The sequence below is a fragment of the Puma concolor genome, chromosome C1 (genome assembly GCF_028749965.1).
Source record: "Puma concolor isolate L17-30 chromosome C1, mPumCon1.1.hap2, whole genome shotgun sequence".
Taxonomy (NCBI): Eukaryota; Metazoa; Chordata; class Mammalia; order Carnivora; family Felidae; genus Puma; species Puma concolor.
Genome location: NC_141674.1, coordinates 106,661,700 through 106,679,377, shown reverse-complemented (window position 1 = coordinate 106,679,377; position 17,678 = coordinate 106,661,700). Strand labels below are relative to the sequence as shown.

Genomic DNA, 17,678 nt, shown 5'->3' with positions numbered 1-17,678 from the left:
GAGATCATTTTTTACTGTGATAACACAATTTACTGGAGAGATCAGCTGCTCAAGTGATGTTTTAAGGGGACATTGGGATACCACAATGCTTGAGCTCACTGCAGTTAGTAATAGGAGGTGGCTACAAAATTATTACAGTAGTACAATATATACTGCAGTTAATGCAGTTATTTAATACTGCATGTTTGTTTACATTTCTCTATTGCAAATGCCACCATGTACAGTCTGTAGGTGTGTAAATTTTGATGAATTTTGACTTTTTTAATTTGTGTATATTTTATGGTAGTAAATGATAAATGAGTATCTAAATGTATTTTATGAATTCAAGACATAGCTACCTTTTTCTTATTTTGTTTTTTGACATTTCTAGGCTACACAGTTCATCTGTGAGGTTTTTCAAATTGTCACAAATCTCCAAACTTTTCCGGTACGTTTACTGAAAAAAAAAAAAAAATCTATACGTAGGCTTGCCCAGCTCAAACCCATATTGTTCAAGGGTCAACTGTATATGTAAATTCTGCCCTTCAGGAAAATGACCCAGCCTTCTTGTTAGGGGAAGGGAAGAGGTTGGGGATAGGGGAAGAGTGGAAGTAATGAGATTAATGAGAATTTTTTGCTCAGTAAATATGTTACAAGACTGAGAAATCTCAAATAATTTAAGGAGAAAATAGAATTTTTTTAGTTTCTAAAACATGTTCTTTGTGGATGTGGAACATTCTGCCAAATGCCATGGGAGTGAAACTGAAGATAGCTGACTAATAATTGGTGGTTGATATGAAGATTATTTTATTTTATCTTTTAAAATGTTTTTCATTCTGAGAGAGAGAGAGAGAGAGTACACATAGGGGAGGGCATAGAGAGAGGGAGAGAGAGAATCCCAGTCAGGCTCCACACTTACTGCGGATCCTGGGGCTTGATCCCACTAACTGTGAGACCATGACCTTAGCCAAAATTAAGAGTCAAATGCTCAACCAGTTGAGGCACCAAGATGCCCCTGGAGATAATTTTATATTAAAAAAATTTTTTTTGTAGTTTATTTTTTGAGGGGGAGAGAGCAAGCAAACAGGAGAGGGGCAGAGAGCCGGGGGCAGGGGGGATCCCAAGCAGCCTCCACCTGTCCACGCAGAGCCAGATGTGGGGATTGAACTCATGAACTGTGATATCATGACCTGAGCCAAAATCTGGAGTCACACTTAATTGACTAAACCACCCAGGTGCCCCTAATTTTATATTAAAAGTGAGCAGAGGGACGTCTCGCTGGCTCAGTTGGAATAGCATGCAGATCTTGATCTTGGGGTTGTGAGTTTGAGCCCCACATTAGGCTATCTGCTGTCAGCACAGATCCTGCTTTGGATCCTCTGCCCCCCTTCTCTCTGCCCCTCCCCCACTCGTTCTCTCCCTCTCTCTCTCTCTCTCTCTCTCTAAATAAATAAATAAATAAACTTTTAAAAATCTTTTAAAAAATAAAATGAGCAGAAAGGTCCCGAGCATCTAGACTGTGGTCTTGGAACATCATTTCCCATCAATAGGAATCAGAGCTCCTTAAAGAAATGGCATATTCTAGGTCTGGGGAAGGAAATATGTGAACTGATCCTGGAGCTATTAGATTGCCAAGATTTTAGTAGACGCTTTACTAAGGTGTCAGAAGGACTGGGAAGCCAGCTGAAGTTTGGCCAAAATAGGACACTTTTGAGTATCAATAAAGATAATTGCAGTGGACCAAAACACGTAAATTATGTTTAAAATATGATACCATAATGGTAGTTTAAGAGCAAGCTTATTCACTTTGGTGAAATACTATTGCATCATTATTTTGAAAACTGGTAAATGAAGGGAAAAAAAGCAAGATAGAAGGAATCAAGACTTTACTATGTGAACTGCACCATGGGTAACCAAATAATATAAATGTTTGGGCTTTTTTGGGTTTTTTGTTTTGTTTTTTAAAGTTTATTTTGAGAGCACAAGCACAAGTTGGGGAGGGACAGAGAGAGAGGGGGCAGAGGATCCAAAGTGGGCTCTGCACAGTCAACTGGAAATCACAAAACCCTGAGATCATGACCTGAGCTAAAATCAAGAGTTGAATGTTCAACCAACTCAGCCACCCAGGTGCCCGTACTTGTTGTTTTTTTAAATAGAAGCGTTCTAGTTAATAAATGAAGGACAGATTTAGAATGATTAGATCCAGCATCGAGCATGCCCCCAGATGGAAGAAAACTCTACCCTTAAGAGTAGTCTTCGGGGGGGGGAGGGAGAGTTCATCCTGTATATAATCATGCCACTAGATCCAACTGTCAATTTCAGGATATCCAGGGGGACAGAGGCATATAGTAAACGCTATGGATATGTGATCAACAATATCCAGGTTGTAGAATCTACAAGAGATGAACTGGTTCTTCAACAAATAAATGGCAAGGGAGGGAAAAAAATGATTTATAAATTAAAAGACTTAAACTTATCAAATAATCATAATATACGGACCTTATTTGGATCCTAATTCAGGCAAACTTTTAAAAAGTATGGTACAGAGAAAGACAGATGCCATATGGTTTCACTCTTATGTGGATCTTGAGAAACTTAACAGAAACCCATGGGGGGGGGGGGGGGGAAGGAGAAAAAAAAAAAAGGTTAGAGTGGGAGAGAGCCAAAGCATAAGAGACTTAAAAACTGAGAACTAACTGAGGGTTGATGGGGGGTGGGAGGGAGGGGAGGGTGGGTGATGGGTATTGAGGAGGGCACCTTTTGGGATGAGCACTGGGTGTTGTATGGAAACCAATTTGACAATACATTGCATATATTGAAAAAAAAAGGGACTACCAATTTTTAGGCATGCAATGGTACAATTTTTTTTTCTTTTGTTATATCTTTCAGGTCCTTATCTTTTAGAGGTCCATGCCAAAATATTTATGAATAATGTAGAGATTAGCTTCAATATAAGATGAAGAAGGGAGGCATAGATAAAACAATTTTGGGTTGATAATTTTTGAAGGTGGGTGATAGATACATCTCTACTTTTGTATTTAATTAGAATTTATATCACATTTAAAAAAATAGAAGAAAAGAATCACAACAGTCTTGATTCAGAGACTCACTGTTATAATATGATGAAAGTTTGCCCCTTCACTTGGTTTTGGTATGATTCTCAAATTTTCTGTCCATCTCACATTTTCCTCTTGATGTGGCACTGTGTTCCCTATGTGCTGGCCTTTTCTGAAATTCAATTTTTGCCTGGCAGTTTTTCAGAAGAAATTAAAATGCCCCTAAATTGGGTAAGGATTGAATCTCAACATGTTTGTTTGTTAATGTGAGAAGTATCCAAGTCAGAAATACACTTAAAGCAAAGTAATAGAGAAGAGACAGAAAAAAAAAAAAAAAAATCCAGGTGTTTTTGTTTTTGTTTTCCTTATGAGAAGTTAAATTAAAAGATTTGGTGTGGAAAGAGGTTAACGTGAGTAGAATGATAGTTTGGGAAGATGTATACATTGCAGTACTGGGCATTTAGTAATTCCTGTCTTCTTTAATCAAAAATAGTTGAAAGGTAACTATGTGCTACCTGCCATGGGTCACTGAGCACCACAGAGTTACCGTGTTTTCTCATGATCATCTTGATAGAGATGTTAAGTATGGCATTTCTTCATATTAATGAAGATTTCTTTTTGATAACTGGAAAACTACAAGAAGGGTGCTAAATTTGCATGTTTCAAGTTTGTGAAGTATTTAGGTTGATATCTCTATTGTGGTAGGGCCTGTCTTTTCCACAGTTTTTTGACCCTGAACTATAGATGGTAAAATGAAGGATCACGCTTAGAGACAACAGTCTAGGTCAGAATTGAGGACTGTTTGAAAAACTTGGTTTCACTGTCTTTCAGAGATGTTTGGATGGATGTGAAATATGCTCAGTCAGCAGATTGGTTATTTATTTTTTTCTGGGTTGACAAGCCTTATTGGTTAATTTGTCTTGTTTGCTGTAAAGAACTTGAAAAATATTTTGAGTTGAATTTTCTGCTCATTTTGAATCTTAATTTACATTGGATGTCTTGGCAGAACATATACATGGGGAGTTCTTCTGTCTTGATAAAAAGTAGTTAGGCCACAAACATCTTTCTTAGCCATTTTTTTTTTTTTTCAAATCTACCTTTCCCACTCTCTGTTTATTAGAGTATCTTTTTCATGGGAGGACTAGCATTGTTTGATCAGATGGAAGAAACTTTATTTTAGAGAGAGGGCACACCCATGGAGGAGGGGCAAAGACGGGGGGAGAGAATCTCAAGTGGAGTCTCTGCTCAGCGCAGAGTCCCACACGGGGCTCAATCCCACGACCCTGCATGACCTGACCTGAAATCTAGAGTCAGATGCTCAACTGACTGAGCCACCCTGGCTCCCCGGAAGAAACTTTGAATATTATTCTTAAGGTTCATTGCTGGATTGCCTGGGTGGCTCAGGTGGTTGTAAGCATCTGACTTTGCCTCAGATCATGATCTCACAGTTTGTGATTTCGAGCCCCCCCCCCCCCCCCCCCCCCCCACATCGGGCTCTGTACTGACAGTTCAGAGCCTGGAGCCTGCTTCAGATTCTGGGTCTCCCTCTCCCTGCCCCTCCCCTGCTTGTGTGCTCGCGGGCTCTCGCTCTCTCTCTCAAAAATAAGTAAACATTAAAAAATATTTTTAAAAAATTTATTGCTTCATAAAATGAAACATGCACTCAGTCCCTTAAAATATTAGAAGTAGTTTAGGTAAAGACCAGCCTTTTGGATATGCTATTAAAATATCCATAGGCATGACACTGAAAACCACAATTTGCATTCAGCTACCTCTATTTACTCTGAAGGAAAGTTTTCTTCTGATGCTCAGCATATGTATGGGGAGTTTGCTTGCAGCTGGTCAGAGTTGAAAGAAAGTGCTTGAGAACCATCCCCAGAACTTATCATCCACAGTTTATATTCATTCTGCCAGATGTTTGATATCCATGCATTAATTAATTGTTGGTTATGGGCTCTAAGAAAGTTACATAGTAGAGAACTGGTGTAAGATTAAATAGTTTAAAAAGTTGCTTAGAATGATATCTTTTTCAGTAAAACTAGTCTGGACACTACAGAAGTTTGTGTTGTGTAGTCTTTGCTCAAGGACTGCCTGTGGTATGGATTTGGCTCTTTTTTTTAAGTTTATTTTTGAGAGAGACAACACAGCAGGGGAAGGGCAGAGAGAGAGGGAGACAAAGAATCTGAAGCAGGCTCCAGGCTCTGAGCTGTCAGCACAAAGCCTGATGTGGGGCTTGAACCCACAAGCTGTTAGATCATGACCTTAGCCAAAGTTGAAGTTGGAAGCTTAACCAACTGAGCCACCCAGGCACCCCACCCTTCTTTTTAATTCTGTTTCTGGCTAGCATTGTCTTTTGTATATTTATGTTAAATATGAAACTAAGAAAATTTAAGTTGATACGTTATATGTTTTTCTTTCCTTGCTCACATTTTCTCCCCACTATGGTCCTGGCCTGGGAAGACAAAAATAATTAGAATTTAGAGACCAGTTAGAATCGAGTTAGGCACTTTAGCCATTGAAACTGTGGGCACTTGGTTGTAGCCAACTCAGTGGGGCGTTGGCTGGATTCTTTTTTTTTTAATTTTAGTTAACATACAATGCAATATTGGTTTAAGGAGTAGAATTCGGTGATTCATCACTTACATAAAACACTCAGTGCTCATCATAAGTGCCCTCCTTAGTACCCATCACGCTGCCTGGATATTTTAAATTTTCAAGGGAACAACGCCATCTGTTGGGCACCTTAAAAATGAATCCTGTCACGTTCTATGGACCCAACTATTTAGACTAGTTTTAGGTTGGTTTTTGGCATAGAGATGTGGTAAAAAAAAGTTTCTGAAATACTAAGGGCACTGTGAGAGCCTTTGCATTAAAAGATTTATTTGAGCATTGAGCAGTAACGCTATTATAATTCCAAGACAAAGAAGTTGACCTTTAGTCTACTGATGTTGGGGGGCAGAATAGCAGTAGCTCTTTTTTATTTTTTTTACTTATTTTTGAGAGGAGGAGGCTGAGAGAGAGGGAGAGAGACAATCTCAAGCAGGCTCCGTGCTGACAGCCCAGAGCCCTACGCAGGTGAAATCAAGAGTCGGATGGATGCTGGGACACCTGGGTGGCTCAGTCAGTTAAGTATCCTACTCTTGGTTTCGGCTCAGGTCATGATCTTGTGATTTGTGAGTTTGAGCCCCACATTTGGCTCTGTGCTGACAGTATGGAGCCTGCTTGGGATTTTCTCTCTCTCCCTCTCTCTTTGCCCCTCCTGCACTCTGTCTCAAAATAAATAAACTTAAAAAAAGTGGATGCTTAACTGAGGCATCCAGGTGCGCCTAGCAATAGCTCTTTGTTTGCACTGCAGAGGTGCAGGCTTTGTGTTTATAAGAAACATGTAGGGGTGACTGGGTAGCTCAGTCAGTTGAGTGTCCATCCTGCTCTTGATTTTGGCTTAGGTCATGATCTTGTGGTTCATGGGATCAGGTCCCACATTGAATTCCGTGCTGACAGTGCAGAGCCTGCTTAGGATTCTCTCTCTCTCTCTCTCTCTCTCTCTCTCTCTCTCTCTCTCTCCCCCCGCCGTCTCTCCCTCCGTCTCTCCCTCTCTCTCCCCCTCTCCCGCTCTCTAAAAATAAATAAATAAACTTGAAAAAGAAAAAGCATGTAACTTAGGTGTTTTCAAATTAAAGGCTCACTCCCAAGTCATGGTGGAGTACAAGAATACAATTTGGAGGGGAAAAGAACTACCACCCACTTTCTGAATTCTGGGCAGTCTAGAATTTGACCCTGCAGCATCACCTTTTTGAAAGAGCAGCTAACAGCCTAAGTTTGTAAACTGGGAATGTAGTGTGACAAGTGAGGTTCTTATCCTGGGTGTAAAATTTAAGAGACTGCAAAAAGGCTCAGGAATAAAAGAGTATTTTAACATAGTAAAAGAGTACTATTAATACGAAAAAGTTCATAATGAGCAAAATACACCTTTTTTACTTTTTTTTTTTTTGAGAGAGAGCACATGAGCAGGGAGGAAAAGGGCAGAGGGAGAGAGAGTGCATCTTAAGCAGGCTCTACGCCCTGCCTGGAGCCTGACATGTGACTCAATCCCACAATCCTGGGATCATGACCTGAGCCAAAATCAAGAGTCAGACACTCAACTGACTGAGCCACCCAGGTGCCCCTATTATTATTGTTTTTAAAGATTTTCTTCTTCAGTAATATCTGTACCCACAGTGGGGCTCAAGTCACAACTCAGATCAAAAGTCATGTGCTCCACTGACTAAGCCAGCCAGGCACCCCCAAAACATACATTTTAATCGAAGACCCTGTACTTGGATGATTTGCCTCACCCTGATCATAGCCCTGGGTATTACAGATTAAACTTTTATACTCCTCTTATTGAATAATTGCTGTGAGCTCTTTCATAATTTGTTTTCAAGAATAAAACTTACAATGAGGCACCTGAGAGGCTCAGTCAGTTAAGCGTCCTACTCTCAATTTCAGCTCTGGTCATGAGATTTGATCCCCAGTCAGGCTCTGCACTGACAGCTCAGAGCCTGGTTGGGATTCTCTGTCTCCCTCTCTCTGCCCCTCTCCCACTTGTGTGTGCTCTCTCTCTCTCTCAAAATAAATATTTCTAAGAGAGCAAAAGTTATAATTCTAGATCCTTCGAAATGTGGCAGTAGGGGGAGGTTAGGGGAAAGGGTAGAGGGAGCATAAGGGTGGATTGAAGAATCTGATTCCATATTTTGTATAAAACCACTTCTCATTTTGAGGTCAATATCTTCTTAGGTCCAATATCTTTTTTTTTTTTTTTTAATGTTTATTTATTTTAGAGAGAGAGATACAGAGTGTGAGCAGGGGAGGAACAGAGAGAGACAAAGACACAGAATCAGAAGCAGGCTGTAGGCTCCCAGCTATCAGCACAAGAGCCTGATGGGGCTCAAACTCAAAAACCGTGAGATCCTGACCTGAGCCAAAGTCAGACGCTTAACCGACTGAGCCACCCAGGCGCCTCATTGAGGTCAGTATCTTATTTGGTCCTTTTTTCTTGTAGCATGGCGGACACCGACCTCTTTATGGAATGTGAGGAGGAGGAGCTGGAGCCATGGCAGAAAATCAGCGATGTCATTGAGGATTCTGTCGTTGAAGATTATAATTCAGTGGATAAAACTACTACAGGTAACAAAAACTCTTTTGATCTTGGATTGTTATTTAAACTGACTCAGTTGGATGGCATTTTTATTAAAGTGTGAGGTGGAGAAAGACTTTTAAGAACCCAAGGATGGATGCCTCGTTTAAGAACCCAAGGATGGATGCCTCGTTGTGGCGCTGGTGGTTTTTTTTTTTTTTTCTATGCTTTAGTCTGTAAAAATACCTCAGTTTCTTCATATGTGAAGCTAGAAACACTATGCTCAATTTATTTAAAACATTGAGAGTTGAGTTAACCAATGCTTAGCAATCATTTAGCAGTCCTCCTACCAAATGTACAAACAAGAACGCAAAGTAGTGTGTGTGGCAGTGTTCATTTATGTACCCAGTCAAACACAGGATCCCGTAGTCATTTTTCTCTTCTTTGTTTGTTTTACTTGACCTTGGTTTCCTTTGTGAGCTGAACAGAGTTTGCTTTGTGTCTGCCTTCATGAACAGTTTACAAACATAGGCTTGTTAGCTGCTCTTTCAAAAACGTGATGTTGCAGGGTCAAATTCTAGATTGCCCTAAATTCAGAGAGTGGGTGATGGTTCTTTCCCCCTGCTAAATTGTATCTGTTGCTCTCTTTATTTTTATCTTTCCTACCTTGAGACCTGAAGATGGCATTGGTTTAGGCTGAAACAGGACACAGTTCAGGATCTTGTGTACGGCTTATTATGTATGCATGGTTATAAATACCAATAGTGGTGATAATAAACCTTTGAGTCCTAGAGATTTGCTTGTGCTTTATAAGCAAAACCTTAAAATACTGGTTCAGTGAACTCGCGATCTAAATTAACCAGGAAATATGAGATGAAGAAGGCATTGTGTCTAATTGGTGGAGCGAGGGACAAGTAGGAGGAGAAATCAGATGAACAGTTGGATTTGCAAAGAAAGCAGGAAACTTTTTGGCTGTAGAGACCCACAACAAGATGAAAGGGATTAGAACAATATCCTTTAGTGTCATCTGTCCCTGTCTCCAAGTGACTATGCCTCCCCTTCCCCACAGTTTCTGTGAGCCAGCAGCCAGTCTCGGCTCCAGTGCCCATCGCTGCCCATGCTTCTGTTGCTGGGCACCTCTCTACATCCACCACCGTTAGTAGCAGCGGGGCACAGAACAGCGACAGTACAAAGAAGACTCTTGTCACACTAATTGCCAACAACAATGGTAAGTGGGATTATTGGTAAATTCTTCCTGGGCCAGAGGGGTGAGAGAGAGAAATAAAGAGGTCTTAGGAACAGATGTACCTGTTTAGTTTCAGGTACTGAGATGGTTCTACTAGTTGGAGTGAATTTAGTAATGATTCTGTGATATGGAAGTGATTCAGTAGTGTTGCTGTTCCTTCTGAGTTAGTGCTGAATTGATGCTGGTCTTTCAAGTCTGAGGGCAGCTGATCTTGCTGCTGGTAATTTGTGGGAGAGAAAATGTAAACCCAAAATTCCTGACTATTAAAAAGATTGGGCGGGGGGTGCTGTTTGATTGTTTTTGTTATTTTTTTAAGTAGAATAAGCCCCACTAGTTTGGTAAGAATTCTCCCAGGGCAGCTTTGTTCTGAATTTTCTTTGGCAGATTCATATGGTCATTGGTTCCTGGGTATGGAAAATAGGATAGGGTTGTTTTCTACTTGAAGGAAGTGGTGAAAGACTGGTGCTTCTAGTGTATTCATTGACTAGAGCTGTGTAGTATTGGTTTCTATTCATTTCTGATGACTGTTTTTACACTCTGAAGGCAAGTTATATCTTAAGATTCCTAAACTAGAATAAGCACCTTTATAGAATCATTGTGTTGCTGCAGAGGGCTTATTTTTGTTTTATTTCCTTTAAAAACAAAATAGCTTTATTAATACAAGAGTAATATGTGTATTGTAGAAAAAGTAAACTGAAAAAATAAAAGGAAGGAAAAAATTTTTTAACTGTGATCTCACTACCTGGAGATAACTATTTGTAATTCTTATTTTGTACATATATGTACTTTTATATACTCCCATATGGTATATGTTGTGATTTACTTTTTATAAAAACGGATCATACAGCCTCCACATTACTCTTTGCCTCCTTTTTCCCCTTAATATGTAATGAATATGTATATGAATAATATGTAATGAATATGTATATGAATAATATGTAATGAATATCAGTGTATGTAACATTGTTGATGAGTAAAGGTACAGTTAACCCTTGAACAACATGGGGGGTAGGGGCGCCAACTGTCTGCATAGTTGAAAATTTACATATAACTTTTGATTCCCCCCCAAATTTAAATACTGATAGCCTTCTGTTGATAAGTTGATTATCACAGATTTTGTATGTAATATGTATTATACTGTATTCTTACAATAAAGTAAGCTAGAGAAAAGAAAATGTTATATAGAAAATCATAAAAAAGAGAGATAACATAGTACTATACTATATTTATTAAAAAAAAATCCAGGGGTGCCTGGGTGGCTCAGTTGGTTGGGTGTCCAACTCTTGATTTCTGCTCTGGTCATAATCTCATGGTTTGATCCATGGGATCAAACCCCATGTCGGGCTCTGGCTGACAGCATGGAGCCTGCTTGGGATTCTCTCTCCCTCTTTCTCTGCCCTCTTCACCCCTCCCCCATGCACACATACTTTCTTAAAAATAAACAAACTTAGGGACACCTGGGTGGCTCAGTCGGTTAAGCATCCGGCTTCAGCTCAGGTTGTGATCTCACAGTCCGTGAGTTCGAGCCCTGCATAGGGCTCTGTGCTGAGAGCTCAGAGCCTGGAGCCTGTTTCAGATTCTGTGTCTCCCTCTCTCTGCCCCTTCCCCGCTCATGCCCTGTCTCTCAAAAATGAATAAATATTAAAAAAAATTTTTTTAAATAAAAATAAATAAACTTAAAAAAAAATCCATGTACAAGTGGACCTTCACAATTCAAACCTGTGTTGTTCAAGAGTCAACTGTATTTCCTGTTGTTTGGTTACTTATTATTAACGATAGTTGTAAAGGGCTATACTTGTACCTTAAAGAGCTATTGTGAGCATCTCAGTCTCTGTCTTTTCTCACCTCCTTACTTCTGAGAACATATTTATAAATGTCAAATTATTGGATCAAAAGTCAGCATAGTTTTTAAGGCTTTTGATATTTTTCCTGGAATGGCCATCTAGAAATGTTGTATCAGTTTATATTTCCATTAGAAGTACATATGGTGGTTTTATTTTTGGCTATAACCATTTACTCCTCTACTGTTAGATATTTATTACAGTCCTTATTTTTTGTGATTACAAGCAGTGCTTGGTGAGCATTCTCAGGCATTGTATCTGTGTGCACTGTGTAAGCATATCTGCAGTAGAAAGTGAAATTGTTTGGATCAGGCATTTAAAACTTGATAGATGGTCTCAAATTGTCCTAATAGATTGCCCTGAATAATTGCCCACCAATAGCTCTTTCCTCATATTGCTGCCAACTTTAGGTAGTATTGAACTTAAATCTAATTTCTGTAGGCATTTTTTTCAGTTGTTGGGTACTGAAAATACTATTTTTATTATATGAAACATCCTTAGAATTTTTTTGAACTTATAGATAGGGGCCCTTACATATATATAAAGATGAGGAACCACTATCCAGAGGATTCTGTCATTTTACAGATGTGGAAACCAAAGGCCTAGAGAGTCTAAACAATGTGCTTAAAGTCAGATAGTTGGTAAGTGACTAAACTGGATTTGAATTGTCTAGATTTCAGTTTGTGTCCTTTCCTCTGTGTTATATTGCTTTCCTGTATTTCTCTTAAAATAATCTGTCAAAGTGCTGTTAGCAACCAGCATAACTAAATTTTTCTTTGATTGTACGATATTCCAAGGCTTATGAGGACACACTGACATGACCTAGTCTCCTTGACTCCTTGAATGGACTTTTGATTTCCGAGCCCACCTAGGGCTGTGTACAAAGTTAAAAAAAAAAATCTATCTATATACAGATACTACTTCTAGTATTTAAGTTAAAATGTTAACCCATGGGGGGTCTGGGTAGCTCAGTCAGTTGAACATCTGACTCTTGATTTCAGCTCAGCTCATGATCCCAGGGTCATGGAATCAAGGGTCTGCACTGAGCATAGAGCCTGCTGGGGATTTTCTCTCCTCTGTCCCTCTACCCCATTCTTTCTCTCTTTCTTTCTCAAAATAAATAAATAAATAAATAAAACATTAACCCATGTTAGTGGGGAAAAAATTGGGTACAGACTGGTAACCAGTTACATATGTCGTGTGTATTCTTCCAAAACATTTTCATGCATAGATAAGCATGCATTAATAAATCCAATTTGCCTAACCACCCCCCTTTTTGCATAATACAGGCAATTCTGTAACTTTTTAAATCTGATATTCTTTTTTTTCTTTTTTGAGAGGGGGCATAAGTGAGAGAGAGAGAGAATCCCACGAGAGGGAGAGAGAGAGGGAGAAGAGAGAGAGAAGTGGGGCTCACCCTAAGTGAGGCTCGAGCTCACGAACTGTGAGATCATGACCTGAGCTGAAGTCAGATGCTTAACCGACTGAGCCTCCCAGGCGCCCTTATCTGATATTCTTGAGATGCTAGTCTAGGTTTAAGGATGAGACTTCAGAATAGAGTGGATTTGGGGCACCTAAGTGGCTCAGTGGGTTAAAGTACCAGACTCTTGATTTCGTCTCAGATCGTGATCTAGAGTTCGTGGGATCAAGCTGACAGCACAGAGCCTGCTTAGGATTCTTTCACTCTGCCCTTCCCCCACTCTCTCTCAAAAAAATAAATAAATAAAATAAAAATAAATAAACAAACAAATATTTAAAACTGGTTGGGCTCCTGGTTATCAATAGCCACCTCCACCAATAATTATATTATAAAAAAAATTCTTTTGGGGGCACTGATTTAGCTTTTATAATTTATCTATTTCTCTTGTTTTCTTTGCCCTCTCTGTATAGAAAGCATTTTCTTGACTCTTGATTTTGAAGAACTTTTTTTTTTTTTTTTTTAATGTGGGAGGGAGGCCAGGAGTTGAGACGGAGGAGGAGTACATTGATGGTTTTTGTAATGGTCTAGTCCTGTGCTGGGTGATGGATTCAAGAGTGTTTATCATTGTACTTTAGAACTTTTAGGGGTGTCTGGGTGGCTCAGTCGGTTAAGCATCCTGCTTAGGCTCAGGTCATGATCCTCACATCTGTGAGTTTGAGCCCCGCATCCAGATCTGTGCTGACAGTTCAGAGCCTGGAGCCTGCTTCAGATTCTGTGTCTTCCTCTCTCTCTGCCCCACCCCTGCTTGTGCTCTGTCTCTCAAAAATGAATAAATGTTAAAATAATTTTTAAAAAGCCTTTTAAATGTGTGTAGTATTTTATGAGTCAAGTGTTAAAATACAATTAAGGTAAAGATTATTTTGAAAGAATAGTGGAAAGGATATGGATACAGTTTTGTTCTGTACTCCAAAATACCTGTTCCATGGAGAATGATAATTGCTTAAGAATAAAATGTAATCAATACTTTCCTATTTAATGGGTATAGAATAGTTTTTCAGCAGACGATACCGGGACAACTGGGTACTTTTCCCACATGGAAGTGGATGGAGTGGCCCTTCCACTCCTTACCGTTTATAAGCGTTAACTAAATGGTCAGTGTAAGAGCGAAGACTGTAAAACTTTTAGAAGCAAACATAGGTGTAAATCTTTATGACCTTGATTTAGGTAGTAGATTCTTAGGATCCAAAAGCATATGTAACCATAGAAAAAAATGATTGGACCTTATAAAAATTAAAACCTTTTATGCTTCAAAGGGCATAATCAAGAAGTGAAAACACCCATAGAATGGGAGAAAAATTGTGCAAATAATATATATGATAAGGGACATGATAACTAGGATATATAAAGAACTACTACAATTCAATAATAAAAAGACAATCCAATTTCTTAAATGGGCAGAAGATCTAGATAGACATTTCTCCAAAGAGAATATATAAATGGCCAGTAAGCACATGAAAAATGTTCTACATCATTAGTCACTGAGGAAATGCATATCAGAACCACAGTGAGATTACCACTTTACACCCACTAGGATGGCTATAATCAAAAAGGTGGACAAATAACAAGTGTTGGTGAGAATGTGGAGACATTGGGATTCCTATATTGCTGATGAGAATGTAAAAATGGTATGGCCACTTTGGGAAATAGTTTGTCAATTTCTCAAAAAGTTAAGTGTACTTACATGACTCAGTAATTCTCCTAGCTGTATACCCGAAACATGGAAACATGTTCACACAAATGTCCTGAACAAATGTTCATAGTATTATTCATATAGCCCCCAAATGGAACAGCGTGAGCTGTTGAATGGATAAACAAAAGGTGGTATATCTGTACAGTGGGATATTATTTGGCCATAAAAAGGAATGAAATACTGATGTATACTAGAACATGAATAACCCTTGAAAATGTGCTGAATGAAAGAAGTCAGACACAAAAGGCAACATACTGTATGACTCCATTTATACGATCTGTGGTTTCCAGGGCTGGGGAGAGGAGATAGGGAAAAACTGCTAATGGGCACAAGATTTTTTTCTTAGGATGATGAACGTGTTCTGGAATTAAATAGAAGTGATAGTTGCACAAAGCTTGTATTCGAATATACTAAAAACCTCTGAATTGTATACTTTACATGGGTAATACGTATGGTATGTTTATGTTATCTCAGTAAAGCTTTTTTTTTTTTTTTTTTTTTTTTTAAGAAAGTATCAGGAATAAAATTTTGGAACATTTTTGCAATCCTTTTTGTTCTTCAGAATCTACCACTCAGCGTTTAGAAATGATTTCTGTAGTTCTGACTGATCGTATATGTTTGCATTGGAAAGACATAGTATGTAGTGAAATAAACCACTGCTTAATTCTGAGCTGTGAATGATGTGAATTTAATGTTAATAGATTTCTTATTCTATAACTAATAATGGCTTTCAACTCTTGTTTAGCCCATTTTGACTCAATTTAGCTCTCATCCCTGGGTTTTAAGACTATGTAAGTAAACAAAAAAATAAAGGAAACATGAAGACCTTCAGATTTGTAAAAACAGCATATTGTGAGAGAAGCTGCTCAATCAGTAACCCGTATTTTTTTTTTAATTTTTTTTCAACGTTTTTTATTTATTTTTGGGACAGAGAGAGACAGAGCATGAACGGGGGAGGGGCAGAGAGAGAGGGAGACACAGAATCAGAAACAGGCTCCAGGCTCCGAGCCATCAGCCCAGAGCCCGACGCGGGGCTCGAACTCACGGACCGCGAGATCGTGACCTGGCTGAAGTCGGACGCTTAACCGACTGCGCCACCCAGGCGCCCCATTTTTTTTTTTTTTTTTAATTTTTTTTCAACGTTTTTTATTTATTTTTGGGACAGAGAGAGACAGAGCATGAACGGGGGAGGGGCAGAGAGAGAGGGAGACACAGAATCGGAAACAGGCTAGTAACCCGTATTTAATCAGTTTATGGCTATGGTTCCAAGTTTATTTGAGAGCACCCTGTGAGGCAGGGTGCTGGTTGGGTGTTTGAGAGCACTCTGTGAGGCAGGGTGCTGGTTGGTTGATACTTTTATAGGCATTTCAAGTTTTAAGGATTCTGATTGCCTGCTTCTTTTATCCTCTGGAAATAGAACTTTGTAAGACCCATGAATTGGCAGAATTTCTTTAAAGAAAAACTTAAGAATGTAGAATCATTTAAAATATTTTATTAGAATTCATTAGAGTTATTAGATTATAGAAAGTGGGTGGCAGGTACAGATAAAACAAAATTGGTACTAGTTAATAATTGTTAAAGCTGAGTGATGGGTACATGGGGTACATTCATGACGATATTCTATTTTTGTGTATTTGAACTTCTCCATAATAAAACATTTAAATTAAAATAGCAAATTGCCAATATAATTAGCATTGATAGAACTTGGAAATTCTGTTTGTCAACCTCTCAATCACTATTCAGCTGGCCTCATAACTATGAGGTCTAGTCCACTGATGGGCACTCAATTTCTGGAAAAAAGTGGGACAAGCCATTGTTGGCCCATTAATAGCCACCTGTACCAGTGGTCTAGCTTTGTAGCTAACTGCACTGACTCCATCTGTCAAGTAGGACATACAATTCAGAGGAACCCATCCCACTGTGGTTATTTGAGGCAAAAAGTTGAGGCACAGTATCTTATTTGAATCTTTGAGTTAGGTATATCAACTGTGAAATTTTCTGTCTGGTTTTGGGGTATTCTTTGTAAATCAGTAAAGTGTAGTATTAATGATTTTTTTAGCCCAATGTAGTAAAAAAAAAAAAAAAAACTTTAAAACATTTACAAAATTACTTTTTTCACAAATGAAAACAACCTAAAATGTTTCAGTAGCCAGTTTATTAGTATTTATTATGAATGAATCATCTGCTTGATGAAGTCATACCATTTTTACTGGGTGTTGGTTAGTTTTTAGCCAAGTCTTTATCAGTTCTGATGTCAAAAAAGAGAGGGATAGCCTGTCAATCTCTCTGTTCCTGTATCTGTAAAAGCCACTGATTGTTTAGAGAATCTGTTGCATTTCTGAGATTTGAAATCACTAGGAAGAGGCATCATTCTTTAGATGTTGTGTACTTGCTGAATTAATGTTTTTTGATGAATACTTCTCTTTTAAAAATATTAAAGTGGATTCGCTAACAGCAAATTACATTCTGACAAAATAAGTTTCACTTAGTTAAAATATGTAAAAAAAATGTTACTTTATTTTGCTAGTTTGGTATGGAGAGATTATGTTAAATCATGTATTAAATCATCAGAGTCCAAATGATAGCCATGTAGAAAAAGTCTTACTAAATTAAGACATCCCTAGTTAAGATATACGGGGGAGATATTAGTGAACCTCCCCTATCTACCTGTTTTTCTGTTAGATGTAGATTTGGGTGAAGCTTAAATTTTTGGTGAGGTTGGTGATGTTAAACCTGAGGTGAGTCGTGACAGTTTCGGATATTTTAATATCTGAGACTGCATTTCTTATCTGCGACCCCAATGTTTCTTGTAAAATGTGGCTTTGTTTTCTCTTACATTTTTTTTTTTCTTTTACCCTTAGCTGGCAATTCTTTGGTCCAACAAGGTGGACAGCCGCTCATCCTAACCCAGAATCCAACCCCAGGTCTGGGCACAATGGTTACTCAACCAGTATTGAGGCCTGTCCAGGTCATGCAGAATGCCAATCATGTGACTAGTTCTCCTGTGGCCTCACAACCAATATTCATCACTACGCAGGTGAGTAGGACTCTGAATTCTGGGGCTGGATAGGGAAGGAGAGAAAGACTGTGAACCTTTGGAGTTTTAAGTCCTGTCTTTTGTCCTGGCTTTCTCATTTGCTGTTTTATAATTTGATACTAACTTTTATGGAAAGCCCAATATAACATACAGCTGGGTAATATCTTCTTCCTATCCTTCAGAGGGCTGTTAAGTGGTTTGATTGAGATCTGGGCAGAAATTAGTTAGAAAGC

General features: G+C 38.7%; 1 protein-coding gene across 4 annotated transcripts in view; it reads left to right on the top strand.

Annotated features, from left to right (window-relative positions):
• The window catches only part of POGZ (pogo transposable element derived with ZNF domain), a 53,040-nt gene that overhangs the window by 12,895 nt on the left and 22,467 nt on the right, over positions 1 to 17,678 (top strand). For 2 of the 4 annotated variants that reach the window (XM_086718194.1, XM_086718192.1), the window contains 3 exons: positions 8,077 to 8,201; positions 9,221 to 9,379; positions 17,270 to 17,445. In XM_086718194.1, the coding sequence (XP_086574320.1) occupies positions 8,078 to 8,201; positions 9,221 to 9,379; positions 17,270 to 17,445 (459 nt within the window). In that variant the 5' untranslated portion in view covers position 8,077. Of the gene's footprint in view, positions 1 to 8,076; positions 8,202 to 9,220; positions 9,380 to 17,269; positions 17,446 to 17,678 lie in introns of those variants that run through there. The other 2 variants (XM_086718195.1, XM_086718193.1) reach the window with 1 other exon arrangement.